At 42.8% G+C, this 21,264-nt stretch overlaps 1 protein-coding gene across 7 annotated transcripts in view; it reads left to right on the plus strand.

Annotated features, from left to right (window-relative positions):
* The window catches only part of BIRC6 (baculoviral IAP repeat containing 6), a 597,017-nt gene that overhangs the window by 384,013 nt on the left and 191,740 nt on the right, over positions 1–21,264 (plus strand). For all 7 annotated transcript variants that reach the window (XM_077486418.1, XM_077486420.1, XM_077486423.1 and 4 more), the window contains exon 61: positions 9,087–9,283. In XM_077486418.1, coding sequence (XP_077342544.1) covers positions 9,087–9,283 — 197 coding nt within the window. The remainder of the gene's footprint in view (positions 1–9,086; positions 9,284–21,264) is intronic.

Consider the following 21,264-nt stretch of genomic DNA (forward strand, 5'->3'; position numbering starts at 1 on the left):
AGTTTTGTTATGTCACCGCATGGTGCTGTCCGGTGGCCATCTTCGATGTGGGAAATCTTCACCTGGTAAGCTTCAGCAGCCATCTTCTTTAGGATCTCCTATTTAGTTACATTGGTGGCCATTTTCTTGAAGCCTGAGCGCTCTTTTGCCGCAGTTCTCTTGTGGCAGCATTACAATGTGCTCTGACTTGCTGTTTCCTGTGTCCACTGTGTGTATAGGACGCTGGATGGCTCCTTTCTGAACGCTGAAGTTAGCTCTGCAGAACGTTTCACCGTTGTTATAAGCAGCTGCTGCTGACAGTTTTCTCTGCAACTGGGAACCTCCTAGGGGACTACAGGCACTGCTAGTGGCATTCACAGAATGCCCCAGGTTGGTGAGTCTAGCGCTAAGTACCTCCCCCCCCCCCCCCCCCCCCCCACGCGGCGGCAGCAGGAGAGTGGGACCTTCACTGGCTTAAGTCCCCTTGCAGGTGGCAGACAGGCTAGGATCAGCATGGCTTCAGAATCTGGTGTTTCTTCCCCCGAAATCCAGGCTATAGCAACAGGGTCATCTGCGGGTAGCGCGGTGCGCATGGACACCCTGACGGCGGTCCTGGACTCCTATGTTGCTAAGATAGAGGCGGCACGTGGAAGGAAAGGTTCACGCAAGAGGCCCCTGCCCCTCGTCAGTCCGTCCATCTGTCTGTCTGTCCATCCTCTGGGGAGTGCTCTGATGCAGACTCGGGCCTTGCTGCGGCTGGTGACCCCCTGCTCTGACCTATCAGATGTGGCTGACCAGGACCATTTGGACAGGATGATTCCGGGTCTGGGCAAGACAAAGCGCTTGTTGGAGCACTCATCACAGCTGTGCGCAATACCCTGAAGATTCAGGGGCCAGCAGATCCCTCTGCTGATGTACCGGTCCCTTTTGAGTCCCACAAGCCAGCACGTTCATCTAAGGTGTTCCCATATTTGTATTATGTTGACAAATTCATCTAAAGGGAATGGGGTCGCCCGCAATGGACCTTTTCGGTCCCCAAAAATTTGGCGGTGTGTTACCCCTTTGAGGACAGCCTACTCAAAAAGTGGTCGGCTCCTCCGGTCGTGGACCCCCCAGTATCTAGGTTAAATAAAGTAACCACAATCCTGGTTGTGGGGACTCCTGCATTCAAGGATCCCGCGGATAGGAAGGCCGAGGCGGTGGCTTGTTCCTCATTTACGGTTGGGGGTTAGCCGTGCGACCCGTACTGGCATCTGCACTGGTGTTGCAGACACCGACTGAGTAGGTAAAACTTTTGCACTGCAAATTGGGAGAGCAGAACGCCTCCCCTGTCTGCGTGGAGCTAGCAGACCAACTAGTGCAAGGCCTTAAGTACGTTTGACGCAGCCCTGGATACTCTCCCTCTGTTATCCAAGGCTTCAGTGTCAGCTGTGGTGCTGAGGCGCCTAATTTGGCTGAAATGCTGGTCTGCTGACCAGGCATCCAAGAAAGCCCTGATGGATCTTCCCTTCCCTTCTTTGGAGCTTCGTTGGTTAACATTAAGAATGCCACTGGTGGTAAGAGTACAGTACTCCCACAGGCCAGGAAGGCCAAGGAGCCTTGCGCGCAGGCAAGGGCCCTCTTTTTCCACTCACAAGTGGCTTTTTCGTCCGCCTGGTGCTTCGGCAAAATGCCCATGGACGATCAGAATCGTCCCTGGGACCGCAAGCCTAACAAGCCTGTGACCAAAAGTGCTACCGCATGAAGGTTTGCCCCCACCTACTTATCAGGTGGGGGGTCGTCTTCGGGAGTTTGCAGCCCGGTGGACCTCCCGGTTATCCGATCAATGGGTCTGCGATCCGATTTCCACAGGCTACAAGACACTTTCTCTCTTCCCCTCCAGCATACCTATGTCCCTTGTTCCCCGGGAGGCCCTGTTAGCGGCGGTAAGGGACTTGCTGAATCATTGGGTGATTGTACCGGTTCCGGAATCGGAACGCTTCCAGGGGTTCTACTCAAATCTGTTTGTGGTTCCCAAGAAGGAAGGGGTACGTCCAATCTTGGACTTAAAAATGCTCAATCACTTTGTAAAGGTGCAGAGGTTCAGAATGGAATCAGTTCGCTCAGTAGTCGCTGCACTCCATCAAGGGGACTTCCTGGCGTCCTTGGACATCCAGGATGCTTACCTGCACATACCCATTTGCCTTTGGCATCAAAAATTTCTGCGTTTGGCAGTAGGGGAAGCCCACTACCAGTTTGTGGCTCTTCCTTTTGGCCTGGCATCAGCCCCCTGAGTCTTTACCAAAGTACTGGCTCCAGTATTAGCGTTGCTGAGGCAGCGTGGGATCGCAATCGTGGGTTACCTAGACTATCTCCTCCTGAGAACATCTTCCGCCTCAGAATTAGAGGATGATGTGGCGATCACCATCCAGACCCTGCAAGAATTTTGGTGGCTGTTGAACCTAAAGAAGTCGGTGGTTGTACCAACTCATTGTCTGGAATTACCTGGGTCTACTATTGGACCCCAGCGAAGCAAGGGTTTTTCTCCCCTCGGACAAATTGCTGACTCTCAGGTCTGCGGTCAATCTGCTGATGAATCACAAGTGGTCGTCGCTCCGCTTTTGCATGCGAGTGCTGGGGCTCATGGTGGCCTTCTTCGAGGCAGTACCTTATGCCCAGTTCCACACCAGAGTCCTGCAGAAGGAGAGATTTACAAAATGGGACAAATCTACGTTGTCCCTGGATCGGCAGATCCAGGTGAGCCACCCAGTCGGGGATTCCCTGATCTGGTGCTTGAGGTCCCCGGTGATTCAGTCAGGAAAATAGTTTCTTCATCTGAACTGGATGGTGATCACTACAGACGCCAGTCTGTCCGGCTGGGGTGAAGTGATGGGGATTCAGTCGGCTCAGGGCCTCTGGTCGACGGAGAAATTGAGAGCAATCAGGCTGCGCCTCCGCACGTGGTTGACGTGTCAGCTATTTACATCCCGGGGGTTGAAAATTGGCAGGCGGACTACCAGAGGAGTCAGATGCTGGACCCAGGAGAATAGGTGTTGCATCCAGAGATATTCCAGCTGCTGTGCCTGAAATGGGGCACGCCAGAGGTGGATCTCTTGGCATCCCGTCTTAATCGGAAGGTGCTGAGATTCATGTCCAGGGCGTGGGATCCATGGTCAGATGTGTCAGACGTGCTGGTGGCTCCGTGGGATCAGTACCAGCTGATATACACCTTTCCTCCACTAAAACTGTTGCCACGTCTGCTTCGCAGAGTGGAAGCTGAGGGGATTCCAGTAATCCTGGTTGCCCCAGATTGGCCTCAGCGGCCCTGGTACGCAGACCTGGTGCGTCTGGTGGCAGACACTCCCCAGAGACTGCCGCTGCAAGAGGACCTCCTATCTCAAGGTCCAGTCTTTTACCCTGCTTTACCATCGCTGGCTTTAACACCATGGCTATTGAGAGCCAGGTGCTGAGGAACCGGGGTCTGTCGGATGTTGAGGGCGTGGAAATATTCCTCGCGGAATATATATCATCGTACTTGGAATGCCTATATCTCCATGTGTGAGGAGAAAGGGTGGCATCCGCTCTCCTTTTCTATATCCAGGATCCTGTTGTTTCTTCAGCAAGGTGTAGAACAGAAGTTGGCGTTGAGCACCATTAAGGGGCAAATTTCAGCTATGGCTGTCTTTTTTTTTTTTTTTCAGCGACCCCTGGCGTCTCATTCATTAGTGAGTACCTTTGTTCAGGGGGTACGACATGTAGTCCCTCTGGTGCATCCGCCGTTACCTCCGTGGGATTTGAACCCTGGTGTTGGCGCTTCAAAAGCCACCGTTTGAGAATATCAGGGAGATTCCCTTGTTGACTCTTTCACAGACTTTCACTGTGGTTTTCCTAGTGGCTATAACATCGGCCAGGAGGGTTTCGGAAATGACTGCCTTGTCCTGCAAGTCGCCTTATCTGGTCATCCACAGGGATAAGGTGGTGTTGCGTCCTCAACCGTCCTTTCTACCAAAGGTGGTTTCTGCTTTTCATATCAATGAGGACATTATATTACTATCGTTGTGTCCTAAGCCGAAGCACCCTAAAGAGGTGGCCCTTCACGCTCTCGACGTGGTTAGGGCTCTAAAAGTGTATGTCTGCCACAGCTCCCTTTCGGAAGTCAGACTTGCTGTTTGTTTCAGTGGCTGGTCCAAAGAAGGATATGGCGGTCTCGCCTGCCACCATTTCCAGGTGGATCAGACAGATTGTAGTACAAGCCACGCCTTGAAGGGGCGGGTGCCCCCCTTTTCTGTCACGGCCCACTCTACAAGGGCAATCGGAACGTCTTGGGCGTTCCAACACCAAGCGTCGGTGGTGTGTAAGGTGGTGACCTGGTCATCTGTCCACACGTTTACCAAGTTCTATAAGGTAGGCGTCAGTGCATCGGCTGATGCCTGTTTTGGTGGCAAAGTTTTGCAGGCGGACGTGTAGTTGCAATTGCGATTTTTTTTTTTTTTATTTATTTATTTTTTTTTTTTTTTTTTTTTTTTTTTTTTTTTTCTCCTGGTTTTTCAATAAAAACGCTGTGCTGTTTGTTAATGCACTGTTGCATTACTTCCGCAAAAAGGTTTGTGGTGTTGGGGATCTCTCCTGTTGAGAATACCCGGTTATATGGCAGTGTTTTTTTTTCGTACACTACTGTCTTTTTGTGGGTATAGTTTTACTAGTTCCCACTTGCCATTGTGGATGAAGTTTTAATGCTGTTTTTCCCACCCCTTGTTTGGCACTGCTTGGGGACATCCCATTTAGTTAGAGAGGAGCTGTGTCGGTCGGTGAATATAAGAGAAAATAGGATTTTTGTACTCGCCTTAAAATCCTTTTCTCTGAAATTCACAGACCGACACAGCACCCACCCCTCCTTTTCTCTGTGTTATACTGCTTGTTGACGTACTCAGCCTGCTGGGGCAGCAGGGAGGTTTGATAGCACAGGGTCCGCCCCCTGGGCGGTACTGACAATTCTGTGTATTGTTACAATTTTGCCTAGTTCTCCTAATGGCAGGCTAACAAACCCATTTAGTTACAGAGGAGCTGTGTCGGTCGGTGAGTTACAGAGAAAAGGATTTTACGGTGAGTACAAAAATCCTATTTTTTCTGCTAGCCATATCTTCTGCAAGAAGGGTATCGGAGATGGTTGCTCTTTCTTGTGAAGAACCAGATTTATTCCAAAGGATAAGATTGTATTGCGTCCTCGTCCTAATTTTCTACCAAAGGTAGTTTCAGGTTTTAATTTAAACCAGGATATTGTTCTACCTTCATTTTTCCCAGAACCCTGTTCTGCAGAAGAAAAGTCACTACATTCTCTTGATGTGGTGAGAGCAGTCAAGGTCTACTTGAAGGCGTCTGCTCAGATTCGAAAAACAGATGTTTTGTTTGTGTTGCCTGAAGGTCCTAAGAGAGGACAGCCAGCATCGAAATCTACTATTCCTAAATGGATTCGTCAAGTGATTGTTCAAGCTTATGGTTTAAAGAGGAAAGATCCACCTTTTAATATTAAAGCGCACTCCACCAGGGCTGTTAGTACTTCCTGAGCAGTGCATCACCAAGCCTCCATGGCTCAAATCTGCAAGGCCGCAACTTGGTCTTCAGTCCATACATTTACCAGATTCTATCAATTAGATGTAAAAGTTCATGAGGATATCACCTTTGGACGCAGTGTGCTGCACGCAGCAGTATAAGTCCTCTGGTCTATTGGTGCCCTACTTTTGTTGTCTCCCTCCCTTCAAGTTGGCATTGCTATGGCACATCCCACTTCCTGTCTTAGGGTGTGCCAGTGTCCATCACCTGAAGGTGGCCTATTACCCACATAGTGACTAGTATGGCTCGGTGTCCCGTAATGCACTTCAAAGAAAAGGATTTTACAGGTAAGCTGTTATAAAATCCTGTTTTGTTGTGCCTTCGCAGGGACCTGCTTTTAATAGTGCAGACAAATGCAGGTCTGTGTGAATGAGCCCTAAGAACATACTTTGACTTCCAAACCAGACAAGCCTTGGCACCAAGGCCTCTTAAAAGTTATTGGAACGCCCACATTTCCCAAAGTGGGATAATCTCTTTTCAGTCTTCTGGTCCCAGTAACTAAGAAGTTACTCTATCCAATAGTGAGTAAATTCAAATGCATATAATTGTAAATCTAGAAAGTCCATTACCTGACAACAAATAAATGTACTATCTTCTAGTACACAATCCAACCAGCAGTCCACATGATATATAGTGACTGCTTATAAATGTCCTATAACTTATACATTTTCTGCAATGCTACCAGCCACCATGTGGTGTGCCCTCCACTACCGTAATGAAACTCGCCTCAATAGTATGACCTATCAAATGTGTCAAAATGCACATGGTCGTAAATCTTGTCATTCTTGCATCATTTACAGTATATCAATATAAGTTAATCATAGCCGTCAAAGTAGACAAAATTTTATCTTTTAGTAGTAATTTATTAGAAAGAATACATATGTTTTCCAGACAGCTTCTTCATTCTAAAAATGGTAGCTCATTAAAAAATGTTTGTTTTGTAACATAATTGGGAACAAAGTTAGCTTGGAGGGTTGTATGTTCACGGGCAGCAGATTAAGTACATTTTCTATTATTGTAATGTAGAACATTGTTTGGCATTGAAGTTACAACCGCAGGCTGTTTTAACCATTGTTTTGTTTGTCCTTTGTACGAGTAAAGTCAGATTTCCTGCGAGTTAAGATTTAAGTAACTGTTTTAAGGAACGACTCCAGTAAGCGCTATTTAGATCTAGAAGGCCACCATGTCTCACAGTAGGATCTTGTACATCCTTAACCACTTCAGCCCTGGAAGAATTTACCCCCTTCCTGACCAGAGCACTTTTTGCGATTCGGCACTGCATCACTTGAACTGACAATTTCGCGGTCATGCGACGTGGCACCCAAACAAAATTGACGTCCTTTTTTTCCCCAGAAATAGAGCTTTCTTTTGGTGGTATTTGATCACCTGTGCGGTTATTTTTTGCACTATAAAGAAAAAAAAGCGACAGTTTTGAAAACTCATTATTATTTTTTACTTTTTGCTATAATATCCCCCAAAAAATTATAAAAAAAAAGGTTTCCTCAGTTTAGGCCGATATGTATTCTTCTACATATTTTTGGTAAAAAATCGCAATAAGCACTTGATTGGTGTGTGCAAAAATTATAGCGTCTACAAAATAGGTGATAGTTTTATGGCATTTTTATTGATTTTTTTTTTTTTATCATAACTGCAACATTATGGCGGACATATCGGACAATTTTGACACATTTTTGGGACCATTGTCATTAATACAGGGATCAATGCTAAAAATTTGCTTTGATTACTGTAAAATGTCACTGGCAGTGAAGGGGTTAACCACTAGGTGGCGCTGTAGGGGTAAGTGTGACCTAGGGAGTGATTCTAACTGTGGGGGTCTGTGTGTGACAGTGTCACTAGGCAGAACAGGGAGATGCTTGTTTACATTAGCATCTCCCCGTTCTTCACCGTGAGATGATCGTGGGTATCCCACAGAGCTCCCGGCAGCCACGCATGCCCGCGTGCTGCCTCTTAAAGGGCAATGTACAGATACGTTAATCTGCCTGTACGTGCCCTTCTGCTGCAGTATATTTACGTAAGGCGGTCGGGAAGCGGTTAATGTAGCAAATGTTAAAATATTCAAATTCACAGCTCTAAGGCCCCTTTCACACATTTCTTCAGGTTTGATTCATCAGTTCAGTCACGTTTTACAAAAAAAAAAAAAAAATGGATCAGTTTACTTCAGTTTATCTTACCACTTGAGTAAAATTTTTTGGTTTACATTAGAGCTGCACGATTCTGGATAAAATAAGACTCATGATTTTTTATAATAAAGAGTGTTTCTCGTGGCGTAACATAATCGCTCACATTGTGTGCAAGGAGAGGACAGGAGCAGGCAAGTATAACAAGTGGTTCAATGCTGCATCCATTTTTGCATTGGTTGTTAGGAGCAACCACTTACTTGGGGGGGGTGGGGGGTTGTGATGGAGGAAGGCAGGACAGGAGAAGAGCAGTATTCACCGTGAAGGTGCAGTCACTGTGTATACTGCTCCTCTTCTGTCCTGCCTTTCTCCATCACAAACCCCCCCACCGCAGTGACTGGTTGCTCCTAACAACCAATCCAAAAAATGGTTGCAGCTTTGGACCACTTGTCAATTTGCATCTGTTTATCCTCCGTTCAGTTTTAATGGATTAAAAATAGGCCTGATCGGTATGTACAGTGTGCAAGGAGAGCGCTGAACTAGACATGCGTTGGCTTGTTGGCAAATGATCACTTCGTTGTTGGATGTAGTGATCACGTTGGTAAAGGGCCGCTGTTATTGGCCCTTTACCGTGATCTGTAATGTGCCAGTTTCCAGGGGGCGCAGGGGATGCGATGATGTCATCCCAGAATTAACCAACCACACTGTAGCGGTCATTTGGCTACGGCCTGGTCGGCAAGTGGTTGTAAAGTCTTTTTTTTTGTTTTGTGTTTTTTTTTTAGGTAAAAATAACATGCATGTTATACTCTATTCAAACACAGAGCCCCAGCCTCACCCCCTTTTTCTCCTCATTGGCTGACTGACAGCAGCGGGAACCTATGGTGCCACGCTGCTGTTTCAGCCAATGAGGGGAGTGTCTCGTGCAACATCGCTTGATCTAGAGGGGGCTCAAGTAAGTGTTAAGGGGCCTGCTGCACAAAGAAGGCATTTTATCTTAATGCATAGAATGCACTAAGATGAAAAACCTTCAGACTTTGCAACTGCTTTAAGGTTGTCAACAGATCAGCCTTTACAAACTCGCCAGTGCCTAAAAATGGAGAGCAACTGACCATGAGCAGAGTGAGATAGCATAGTGCTAGGTTTTAAACTGTATAGACAATTATATGTTAATGCTTTACACAGCTATACCTGCAAAATGGACCAGCCTGAGGTGATCTAGCAGGACTTAATTTTCTGACTAAAGTGCCATGTTAACTTGCCTCTGTTATTTGTCAGTATCTTGTTGAAAATATAGTATTTATAAACATAATTATTGCAGCATTATACATTGGCTGTCTGCATCTGTGTGTTTATCTGTTTGTGTTTTGTTTGTGTTTAAAGAGCATGGGGATTTCTTGGGTTCATGCCCTGAAGATGAAGTAATGAGCCCAGGAGACGACTGCATGGAATCTGTTTTGGATGACTCTTTACTAGAAACCTGCCCAATTCAGTCTCCATTGCAAGTTTTTGCAGGGATGGGTGGGCTTGCCCTTATCGCTGAGCGACTTCCTATGCTTTACCCAGATGTCATTCAGCAAGTAAGACTTTATCCTATATACTGTTATGAAAGTGTTTTAAATTTTCTAACAAAATATTCTTTATAATGTTTTATTCTGCCAGAAAATGTGATTGCTGTTTAACCCTTTTGTGACCACAATACGTCTTAATCATACATTACAGGACACAGGCAGAATATTCATACGCCATAGGTTATAGGAATGTACTTTCAGGTTATGAGACCCTGGCAAAGCTTTTCAGTGACACATTCTCTGAGCTCTTTCCCTATAACCCATCCCCATTCAGTGAGTCCTTCGTTTTGTGCTCGTGTCTGAAGGTGATGGACCTTTTCTCCTTCAATAAGAAAATCACCCTTTAAGTAGTTTATTATTTTTCTTTATTTTATCTTCCGATTCCTCAAAATTTCACTGTATTCTAATGCCAGCATAGAAGCTGTGTATCCTGATGTGTGCAACCTCTGTAAAAAAGGGCTTGACGCACCAAGGCCACAAAACCTTCCTCAAAACCGTTCATAGTTGGGGATGGGTGTATTTAACTCTTAATTCCAAAAGACAAAAGAAATGCACAGCATATGTGGACATCCAAAATTCATGTGTACGTTTTCCTCTTTACTCGCCTCATCAGCGTGTTCTGAATTTCACATTGGCAGATGACCACTTCCAGTTTGTCACACTGACTTTTGGCCTACCCTCTGCTCCCAGAGCGTAGCACCTTTGGGTTGCCCTGCTCAGAACTCGGGGCATCCAAGTCATAGGCTATCTAGACAGTCTTCTTCTGAAGGTTTCCTCCCTCTTGCATCTATCAGAAAATGTCCAGAAGACAATTATGCTGCTCCAGCCCTTGGAGGGGTGATCAGTTTCAACAAATCTCTCCAGCCTTCTCACCTGGAATAATTGGCTCTGTCCTCTGCACAACTTAACAGTTGCTTCCTTTGAAGCGATACAATTTGCCCAATTCCATTCACAAACTCTTCAACAAAATATCTTGTCTGCTTGAAACAAGCAGGCTTCACCTCTGTTTGCCAAAGGTGTCCAACCAAGCAAGGAATGCCTTATCTTGATGTATTGCCACCCTATCACTGCAAAGTTTTCATAACAGATGCAAGTCTCTGAGACTGGGGAGAGTGGTCCAATCATAACAGTCTAAGGAACATAATCACTGAAGGGAGCCAAGCTACCCATCAACATCTTGGAGTTCAGAGCAATGTGGGTGCTACATAGCCATCCTATCAGAGGGCCTTCAGACGAGTAACATTAAGGAAGCGAACAAGATTGTTCCTTAGACAGAAACTTACTATCCAGCAATCGCTGAGGTCTACATCCCAGGAGTGGACAACTGGAAAGCAGATTATATCGACCACATCTCCCTAAACAAGGAGCATGAGCACTTCATCCAGACATCTTCAATCTGATATGCCAAAAGTGAGAGATTCCAGATTTGACAACAAAATACCTGTTTGTTGAAAGAACCAGGGACCTTCTAGCTTAAGGCTCAAACGCGTAGATAGCCCACTGTTCTCAGTTCAGGCTAACTTTAGCTTCCCTGCAGTGCGATCCTACCTAGTCTGCTCAAAAAAATGCAGCAAGGGAAGAAAATGGTGATTCTAATTGTACCAAACTAGCATAGAAGAATCTGCTACACAGAAATACTCAGACTTCTAGCACACAGACCAGATAGGCTATCTCAAGGCCCTTTTTCTTTCTTTTTTTATTTTTTTATTTATCCTTCATCTCAATCTCTGGCTTTATCAACATGGCTGTTGAAACCCTCATGCAAAAAAGAGTGATTTCTGAGTCTGTGATTCATACCTTGCTAAAAGCAAGTATATTTATTATAACGTATAATAGTGGAAAGACAGGGAGATTGAATTGCGCAATATAACACGTAATTTAAATTTTAATGAATGGGTGAGTTTGTGGGAGGGAACAATGGTGAGGAGAGGAATAAAAGCTAATCAAAGTGGCAAAGGAAATTCTCTAAAAACATATATGGTGCAGGATAACTTAGAACGAAGGGTGAAATAGGAAGCAGAAAGGGTGGTGGAAATACTTCCTTCTTTAGAAGGCCAAGTAAATAAAAATCCCACCGCAGAGCAAGGAAAACCTCCCCAGAAAAATCGGGAAAAACACCCCATCAACGACAAAAGATGGAAGAAAGATAAGGAAATAGAAAAGGAAGGAGATAATTCTCAATCACTCCCTACCAAACAGGATATGGCAGATATGTCACACTTGGAACGTATGATCAAAGGCGAACTGAATGCAACCAGAGCAGATAAACAGAATGTACTAAGAAGGGTAGAAGAATCTGAAGTACAGTTAGACGAGCACACAAAATCTAACATGGAACTGTGTGAGAGGGCGGAACTGGGTTGGATAGAAATGATGAATATTCGCAATAAGCTTGAGGATCAAGAAAACGGGAACAGATGTAACAACTTAAGGATCCGCAGGTTGCCAGAATCTGTGAAAAGCAATGACCAAGAAACCGTGATCCATGGAGTGTTCAACAAAATAATGAAAAAAGAAGCACCATCTCCATAGCCTTTGACAGAATACATAGAATACAAAAAAGGAATAAAGTCATCATCTGAGATAGCAAGAGATGTAATAGTGAGATTCTCCCAATACGAAATAAAACAAGTTCAGCATGGCAGGAGAAGACCTGAAGCTATTGAATACTGAATATGATGGAGCTACGTTATTTATTTTTTCCGATCTGTAACTGATTTTTTTTCACAGGAGACACTAGCCCGCAGGAGAGCTCTGAAACCCCTGATAAACCAGTTTACAAGAGAAAAAGTTTTTTTTTATATATATAGATGGATAGATTTCCAGCATGTCAGCCAAAAAAACCAAGGAATATCAGCTACCTTGCGATTTCCAGAAGACCTGAAAATTTTTTGTAGTAAAGTGGACCTGCCATGCATTTAGAAAATTTGCAAAAGAAACCTCCAGAATGGGAGACGTTTAAAAATCAGTCATGGAATAGAGTATAGAGGTCTTTTAGTAAAAAGGAAGGGGAAAATAGGAGAAATGTAAAATAATCAATAGGTTTTCATGTAGGGATAAGATAGGAAAAAGAAGAAATAAGTAATACATTTTCAGGTAGGGATAGGATAGGTTGCTGAGAAACAGTTCACTCGGGGAGTGGGTGATAAAAAAAATGAATGAAGCTGCTATACACAAAGTGCTAGACACCTGGACGTAGTAATATAAATACAGTGCTCACAAACAAAAACCCATAATAAAAGATGACAAAAACATAATGTCCATATAAAACTGTGAATGTGTTTCACAAATAAAAACAGCAGGTAATGCTTCACATCTGGTGTGCAGTAAGTGCAGAGAAAATGTTGCAGAAAAAATTTCAGGTGTACCCAGACACCCCCACACGTGTCCCCACTCACCAAATCACAATGACACCCAGCTTTACAGTCTGGGGGTCAAAATAGGCTTATAGTGATATCCAGGGGATGTTGCAGGATGGCAGGTTCACTGATGATAAACGATACTTTAATGTTAATATTCAGCCATACAAAAACGGGGACCCAAAAAGGGGGGACCAATAATGAAGTATGTTCAGACTGAAAATTAATTGCGCATTAAAGGTTATACTTACAAAAGTAAGTTAAAATCAGGCATTGAAATGATCAGAGGATGCAAACACCATTTGTAAGCCTTCCCACGAGACAGGAAATGAAGTCCGTACTGGAAGTGTGTCACGTCAATGCATTTCACCCTCCCACAGGGCGTCATCAAAGGACCAATCTTCCGATTGGAACTGACTGCCTTAAATCGTACGAGAGAGGTACACTTCCCTTCCTCCACCAGTCAGATTGGCACAGTGGCCATTTTGTTGGTTGGGAAAACATGTCACCCCTATGGACAAGAGGGACTAAACTACCATAATATTGGTTGGATAAACATAAAAATAAACAGACGTCAGTACTGGTGTAGTGGGAACAAGTGACAACATGCTCAATCCAATGCTTTAATACATGAATAAGAATCACAAGAAACCAAAAATTATGAAAATGAGTGAAAATAAAAATAACCCTTTCATGACTAAGCCTATTTTTGACATTTGGTGTTTAGAAGTTAAAATCCCTATTTTTTGCTAGAAAATTACTTAGAACCCCCAAACATATATATATTTTTAGCAGAGAATCTAGAGCATAAAATGGTGATTGTTGCAATATTTTATGTTGCACGGTATTTGTGCAGCGATGTATTAAACGCAACTTTTTTGAAAGCCGACGCTTGAATTTTTTTTTTACGGTTACCAGGTTAGAGTCAGAGGAGGTCTAGTGCTAGAATCATTGCTCTTGCTCTTGCTCTGACAATCGTGGCAATACCTCACGTGTGATTTGAACACCATTTACATATGCAGGCACGACTTCCGTATGCGCTTTCTTTGCTGCGCGAGCTCGTGCCGATGGGGGAGATTTAAAAAAAAAAAAAAAAAATTCTTCTTTTTATTTTATATAATTTTTTTTTTTTTTATTTGATCGCTTTTATTGCTGTCCCAAGGAATGTAAACATCCCTTGTGACAGTAATAGGTGGTGACAGGTACACTCTATGGCGGGATCGGGGGTCTAAAAGACCTCCAATCCCTCCTTTGCCCTTCAAAGTATTCAGATCGCAGTTTTCGGCGATTCTGAATACTGTATATATTTTTTAGAACCGCCGCTATTGGCAGCCGAGTAAACGGGAAGTGACCTCATGACGTCGCTTCTGTTTTTACAATCAGACTGGAATGAAGCTGCTTATGGTTTCATTCCAGTCTGTCCCTAGCCGCTGGAGGCATCGGATTGTTGATCGGGCCTCCCGGTGTAACGATAGTTATAAAAGCTATAGAGGTCGGACTCCGAAGGGAGGTATTCATTTATTAAGGGCTCCCTGTTTAATAAAAACATATACACTAGCTAATTTTTACTGCCCTTATACCCACCCTGTCTTTTTTATTTATTAGTTTTTTTTAGAAAAGTATTGAATCAATTGGAAAAAATTAAGGGGGGGGAGGGGGGTGATTATGGCCAGAGATTTCAGTTTTCTATTTGATCCAGCCCTGGATACCCAACCTCTTTGGCATGGAGAATTTTATACCCTAGGAGGAGGGACTTTACATATTACACTCAGGTACACTCCTCCTACTCCAGAAGAGCTACTGAAGGTAGAAGTGAAATCAATAACCCTCTCGGATCATGCCCCAGTCATGGCAAGCTTGGATTAATGGGACATACCGGATAGGCAAAGATCCTGGCAGTTAGATGAATTTCTCTTTTATGATCACAATATATTTGAGACTTTAGAAATGGATCGGAACTTGTTCTTTAAAGAAAATAATGTAGAGAATATTGCACCAAGTGTATTGTGGGAAACCCATAAAGCATTTGAGAGAGGGATTAATAGCAGAAGGGGCTAAGAGAAAATGTGGATAGCGCAGAAACAACTGATCCTGCAGGAAATCCATGAGCTGGAGCGGCTACACAAAGGGTTAAATGATTGTAAAATAATGGTTGAATTAACAGCAAAGCGTGAGGCACTGAGAGATTTGCTGGCACAGGATACAAGACTGGTATTTCTGAAGTCAGCTAAAAGACTATATGAATTTGGTAATATACCTGGGAGACTATTGGCGACGGCAATTAAACCTAGACGGAATCTGAATTTTGTCGCAAAAATAAGATTGTGATGAAACATTCAACCAGAGATATCGGTAAAATTTTTCTGGAGTATTAGCAATCACTATATAAAGTAAGCGATAGTCAAGATTGCGATGATAAACAAAATAGAATAAATAAAATTGAACAATATATTCGGAAGATAGAACTACCAGTTATATCAGAAGAATATTCAAGTAAGCTTGATGGCAATATTTCTAAGGAAGCGATGGAGCAGGCAATTAAAAACCGTAAGAGGGGAAAAGGCCAGGGCCAGATGGGTACACGTCCCTATATTTTAAAAAGTTCTTTGGAACCCTGACGCTTTACTTCCATCTATGTATATGAACTCCATTGGGGGAGGAATGACGATACGCAAGGAAGCTCTGGGGGGGCCTATATAACAATCTTGTCAAAGGAAAGGAAGGATCCAACATTATGCTCCAGCTTTAGGCCAATTTCCCTGAATGAGGATGTAAAAAGGTACGCGAGGATCTTGGCTGAAAGATTAAAGCTGTATATGCCAGATTGTATAGAGGGATCAGGCAGTCTTTGTCCCCAGTAGGGAAGCCAGGGATAATATATTAAGGACAACCCTTTTAATGCATGAAGCAAAAAAGGAAAAGAAATCTGTTCTTTTCCTATCAGTAGATGCCAAAAAACATTTGATAGGGAATGTATTTTGCAGACACTATATAAATTTGGCCTTGTTCCACAAATGCTTAGGTGGATAGAGGCTTTATTTTCCAACCCTACAGCCCAAATTCAGGTGAATGGAACTTTGTCAGACACATTTAGGCTCCATAATGGGACGTGTTTTCTTTAGAACCCCCGCATCTATAAGAACGAATTATTAAATTGAAGGTATAGAGGTCTCGGGGCAAGAGCATAAGATATCTTTGTTTGCAGACGATATTATGCTATAAATAACGAACCTCAGATCTTCAGAAATACCATGCAGCAGCAGTACTGAGGATAATTTTGAGAAGTGATCTCAAAGCGTGTGTGAAAAAGGACCAGGTGAATTGAGAGTGTGATGAGTCTGAAGCATTATGGGTGGAACTGTATACAGATGTGCGTAGTTCAAAATTAATCATTGGAGTTTGTTATAGACCACCCAATGTTAATGAGGAGGTGGCGACTCAACTCCTTGCACAGATGCAAAGGGCTGGGACAGTGATAATAATGGGGAATTTTAACTACTCAGAAATTGGCTGGAGTAATGACACTGTTGCAAAAATGTATAAACCTATTACAGGACAATTTTATGGTCCAGTTTGAGGCCCCAACTAGGAATGATGCTCTGTTGGACCTGGTAATCTCAAACCATGCTGAGCGTATTGCTAATCTTCAGATAAAGGAACACCTGGGTAGCAGTGACCATAACGGGATTTCATTTGATGTTAGCTGTAAGAAAAAAATCACATACGGGAAAGATAAAAACACTTACAGTATTTATTGGCGTATAACACTCACTTTTTCACCATGAAAATCGGGTGCAAATAGCATGTGCGTGTTATACGCCAATACAAAAAATTTAAGTTTTTGCCTGAAACTTCCCTCTTAAAATGAATGTGCGTGTTATACACTTGTGCGTGTTATACGCCGATAAATGCGGTAATTCAAGAGAGGGCTGCCCTCCAGGACTTAGACTGGGAGAGAATATTGGCATTAATGGGCACAGAACAGCAATGGGAATTCTTCAAAAAGACTGTTTGTGAACTCACTGCAAAGTATATTCCCGTTGGCAATAAGTTTAAAAGGCTAAAAATAAAATCTATGTGGCTTACAGCCAAAGTTAAAAAAGCTATAACTATAAGAAAAGAGCCTTTAAAAAATATAGAAATGAAGGAACACTAGTGTCATTTAAATGTTGCAAAGAATATGTAAAAAGGAAATCAAGGATGCAAAAATTCAAAACGAAAGACAGATTACAAAAGATAATAGGACAAACCCCAAAAAATTCTTCAAATACATGAATAGTAAAAAGGACAAGTCTGAACATGTAGGCCCTTTACAAAATCTAGAGTGGGTGATTGGGGACAAAAAGAAGGCCAATTTATTAAATACTTTCTTCTGCTCTGTGTATACAAAGGAGCATGGGGGAGCTCATGTCCATAATGGGGGTGGTAGTGACACAGCCCCAAATCCACAATGGCTCAAAAGTAGTATGGTCCAGAAATATTTGAACCTGATGGTATCCACCCACGGATTCTAAAAGAATTGAGCTCTGTCATTTCAGAGCCATTGTATCTAATTTTTAGGGACTCCTTAATGACAGGAATAATACCACTGGATTGGCGCAGGGCCAATGGGGTGCCTTTATTTAAAAAGCGAACAAAGTCTTTACCAAGTAACTATAGGCCTGTTTAACTTCTATAGTTGGGAAGATACTGGAGAGATGAATAAAAGACCACATAGAGGAGTTCTTACAGGAAAAAAATATTTTAAGGATCAGACAGCATGTATTCATGAAAGACAGAAGTTGTCAGACAAACCTGATTTCTTTTTATGAGGAGGTAAGTAAAACCTTGGACAGAGGGGTGGTGTTGAACGTGGTATACTTGGATTTTGCAAGAGCGCTCGATACAGTTCCACACACACACACGGCTCATGTGTAAGGTAAAGTCTACAGGTTTGAAAATATCAGTTTGTAAGTGGATAGAAAACTGGCTAAAAGACAGAATTCAGAGAGTAGTGGTTAATGATTCTTACTCTGAATGGTCTAAGGTTATCAGTGGTGTACCCCAAGGTTCAGTGCTGGAACCCTTACTTTTTAATGTCTTTATAATAGATATTGGGTCTGGGATCAAAAGTAACATTTCCGTCTTTGCAGATGACACCAAGCTATGCAGTGGAATAACGTCCTTACAGGATGTCTCCAATTTACAAGCCAACCTCAATGCTCTGTCTAATTGGGCAACTATGTGGCAGATGAGGTTTAATGTTGATAAATGTAAACTTATGCACATGCATAAGAATATGCATGTATCATACATACTAGGGGGAGTACAGCTGGGGGGATCCATAGTGGAGAAGGATCTGGGGGTTTTGGTAGATCATAAGCTCAATAATAGCATGCAATGCCAAGCTGCGGTTTCCTAAGCAAAGTCCTTTCTTGTATTGAGAGGTATGGGCTCCAGAGGGAGAGATATCCTTTTGCCCCTGTTCAAATCATTAGTAAGACCCCATCTGGAATATACAGTTCAGTTTTGGGCACCAGTTCTCAAAAAGTATATTGGGGAATTGGAGAAAGTGCAGAGAAGGGCAATCAAACTGATCAGAGGCATGGAGGAGCTCAGCTATGAGGAACGATTAGAGGAACTGAATTTAGTCACTCTTGATAAGAGGAGCTTAAGGGGGGAGATATGATCAACATGTACAAATATATAAGGGGTCCATATAGTGAACTTGGTGTTATTCACTTTACAGTCAAAGAGGACAAGGTGGGCACGCTTTACCTCTAGAGGAAAAAAGATTTCATCTCCAAATAATGAAAGGTTTCTTCACAGTAAAAGCTGTGAAATTGTGGAATAGACTCCCTGCAGAGGTGGTTCTGGACATCTCAGTAGATTGCTTTAAGAAAGGCCTGGATTATTTCCTAAATGTACATAATATAACTGGGTACTAAACGTTATAGGTAAAGTTTATCCGGGGAAAATTGCCTCTCGGGGTATCAGGAAGGATTTTTTTTCCCCGGCTTTAGCAAATTGGATCATGCTCTGCTAGGGTTTTTCACCTTCCCCTGGATCAACTGTGGGTATAGAATTGGGTATATGGGGTTGTATGTTGTTGTTTTTTTATTTTTTTGTGGTTGAACTGGATGGACTTGTGTCTTTTTTATCTTTTTTTTTTTTTCTTTTTTTTTTTTTCAACCTGACTATATAATATGAGTAAAGTTGCCTTAGGTCAGATTATCTGGATTCCAAGTGACTATAGAGGTCTCCCTAGGGAAATGGCCCCAATTACAACAGAAACATTAATAGCATGAGATATGGTATTTAAGGGTACAACAGGGCAATATAATAGCCCCCTTGATGCCCTTGGCGGGAAATAATTATTTCCCCCAGGGAAAGATAGTAAACTGCATTTAAAATGGACCCACTCGGACTGAGATTAAGAGACGTCCTAAAAGCAAATGCCTTTTGTTCATTAGCGAAGTTACGACAAAAATACGGTACTTCACCATGGGATGGCTGGAGATACAGACAGCTCCAACACTTCATAGAATCTCTTCCAAAACCCCTTCACTTGGCTAGTAGGTTAAATCCATGGGAAAGATTAGTTGACCAAGGGGGGATAAGCCGACTGGGAATCCCTAGAAAATATAGGATGCTGATGACTTCTATGGACGATGGGTTAATGTGTCCCTTGGGGAGGTGGGAAATAGAACTGAGATGCTATAGGGAAAAGTTTTATGGACTATGTCCACTCCATCTCAACGGACACAAGGATAAACAATTATAAACTTGATTAAGTGGTATTAGGTTCCATCTAAAATGCATCATGACCTATCACCTTTGTTAGAGGGAATGTGAGAAGGAAGGAACCCATGCTCGTATATGGTGGCAGTGTAGTTTGATCCAGCCATACTGGGTGGAAGTATTGGATTTAATGAAAAAGATTGATGGGACAAAAATAGAATTGGACCCCTGGAAATACTTGTTCCATGCGATTGGGGGTTCTAGTAAGAAGTATAGAGCAGCACTTACTCCATTTCTGCTGAATGCAGCAAAAGCGCTAATCCTGAAACATTGGAAAACAAAGGAAATACTAACGATAAACGATTGATTTAGAGAAATAGCTAGAACAAGGATAATGGAAGAATTAATGTTTCCAGAGGGTTACAGAAACAAGATTTCAGGGTACTTGGAAGAAATGGCTAGAATTTAAACAGTCCCCAATTTATCTGGGAATTATGGGGAACGGAGGGCATGCCTAGGAGGGGGCTGTCCCCCCCCCCCTTATGAAGGAGAGGGGGATATGACTCCCCCACCCCTTTGCGCAATTTAACCACTTTCAGACCGGACCATTTTGCTGGTAAATGACCAGAGGTCTTTTTACACTTTGGCACTGCGCTGCTTTAACTGGTAATTGCGCGGTCATGCAATGTTGTGCCCAAACAAAATTTGCGTCCTTTTCTTCCCACAAATAGAGCTTTCTTTTGATGGTATTTGATTGCCTCTGCGATTTTTATTTTTTGCGATATAAACGTAAAAAGACCGCAAATTTTGAAAAAAAAATGATATTTTCTACTTTTTGTTATTAGAAAAATCCAATAAACTCAATTTTAGTCATACATTTATGCCAAAATGTATTCAGCCACATGTCTTTGGTAAAAAAAAGTCAATAATTGTATATCTATTGGTTTGCGCAAAAGTTGTCACATCTACAAACTAAGGTACGTTTTCTGGAATTTACGCAGCTTTTAGTTTACGACTGCCTATCTCATTTCTTGAGGTGCTAAAATGGCAGGGCAGTACAAAACCCCCCCAAATGACCCCATTTTGGAAAGTAGACCCCCTAAGGAAATTGATAAGAGGCATGTTGAGCCCATTGAATATTTTATTTTTTTGCCTCAAGCGATTGAATAATGACAAAAAAAAATTTTTTTTTTTTTTACACAAAGTTGTCACTAAATGATATATTGCTCACACATGCTATGGGCGTATGTGAAATGACACCCCAAAATAAATTCTGCTGCTTCTCCTGAGTACGGGGATACCACATATGTGGGACTTTTTGGGAGCCTAGCCGCGTACGGGGCCCCGAAAACCAAGCACCGCCTTCAGGCTTTCTAAGGGCGTAAAGTTTTGAGTTCACTTCTCACTACCTATCACAGTTTTGAAGGCCATAAAATGCCAAGATGGCACAAAACCCCCACAAATGACCCCATTTTAGAAAGTAGACACCCCAAGCTATTTGCTGAGAGGCATGTTGAGTTCATGGAATATTTTATATTTTGCCACAAGTTGCGGGAAAATTACAAACTTTTTTTTTTTTTTTTTTTTTTTCACAAAGTTGTCACTAAATGATATATTGCTCACACATGCCATGGGCATATGTGAAATGACACCCCAAAATAAATTCTGCTGCTTCTCCTGAGTACGGGGATACCACATATGTGGGACTTTTTGGGAGCCTAGCCGCGTACGGGGCCCCGAAAACCAAGCACCGCCTTCAGGCTTTCTAAGGGCGTTACAGTTTTGAAGGCCATAAAATGCCAAGATGGCACAAACCCCCCCCAAATGACCCCATTTTGGAAAGAGAACACCCCTAAATTTAGGGGTACACTAGTGAGACTAGGTAATAAATGGCGGGTGCCCTGAAACTAT

This window comes from Lithobates pipiens, unplaced genomic scaffold, assembly GCF_037356315.1.
Source record: "Lithobates pipiens isolate NorthernLeopardFrog02 unplaced genomic scaffold, aLitPip1_a1.2 Scaffold_18, whole genome shotgun sequence".
Taxonomy (NCBI): domain Eukaryota; kingdom Metazoa; phylum Chordata; class Amphibia; order Anura; family Ranidae; genus Lithobates; species Lithobates pipiens.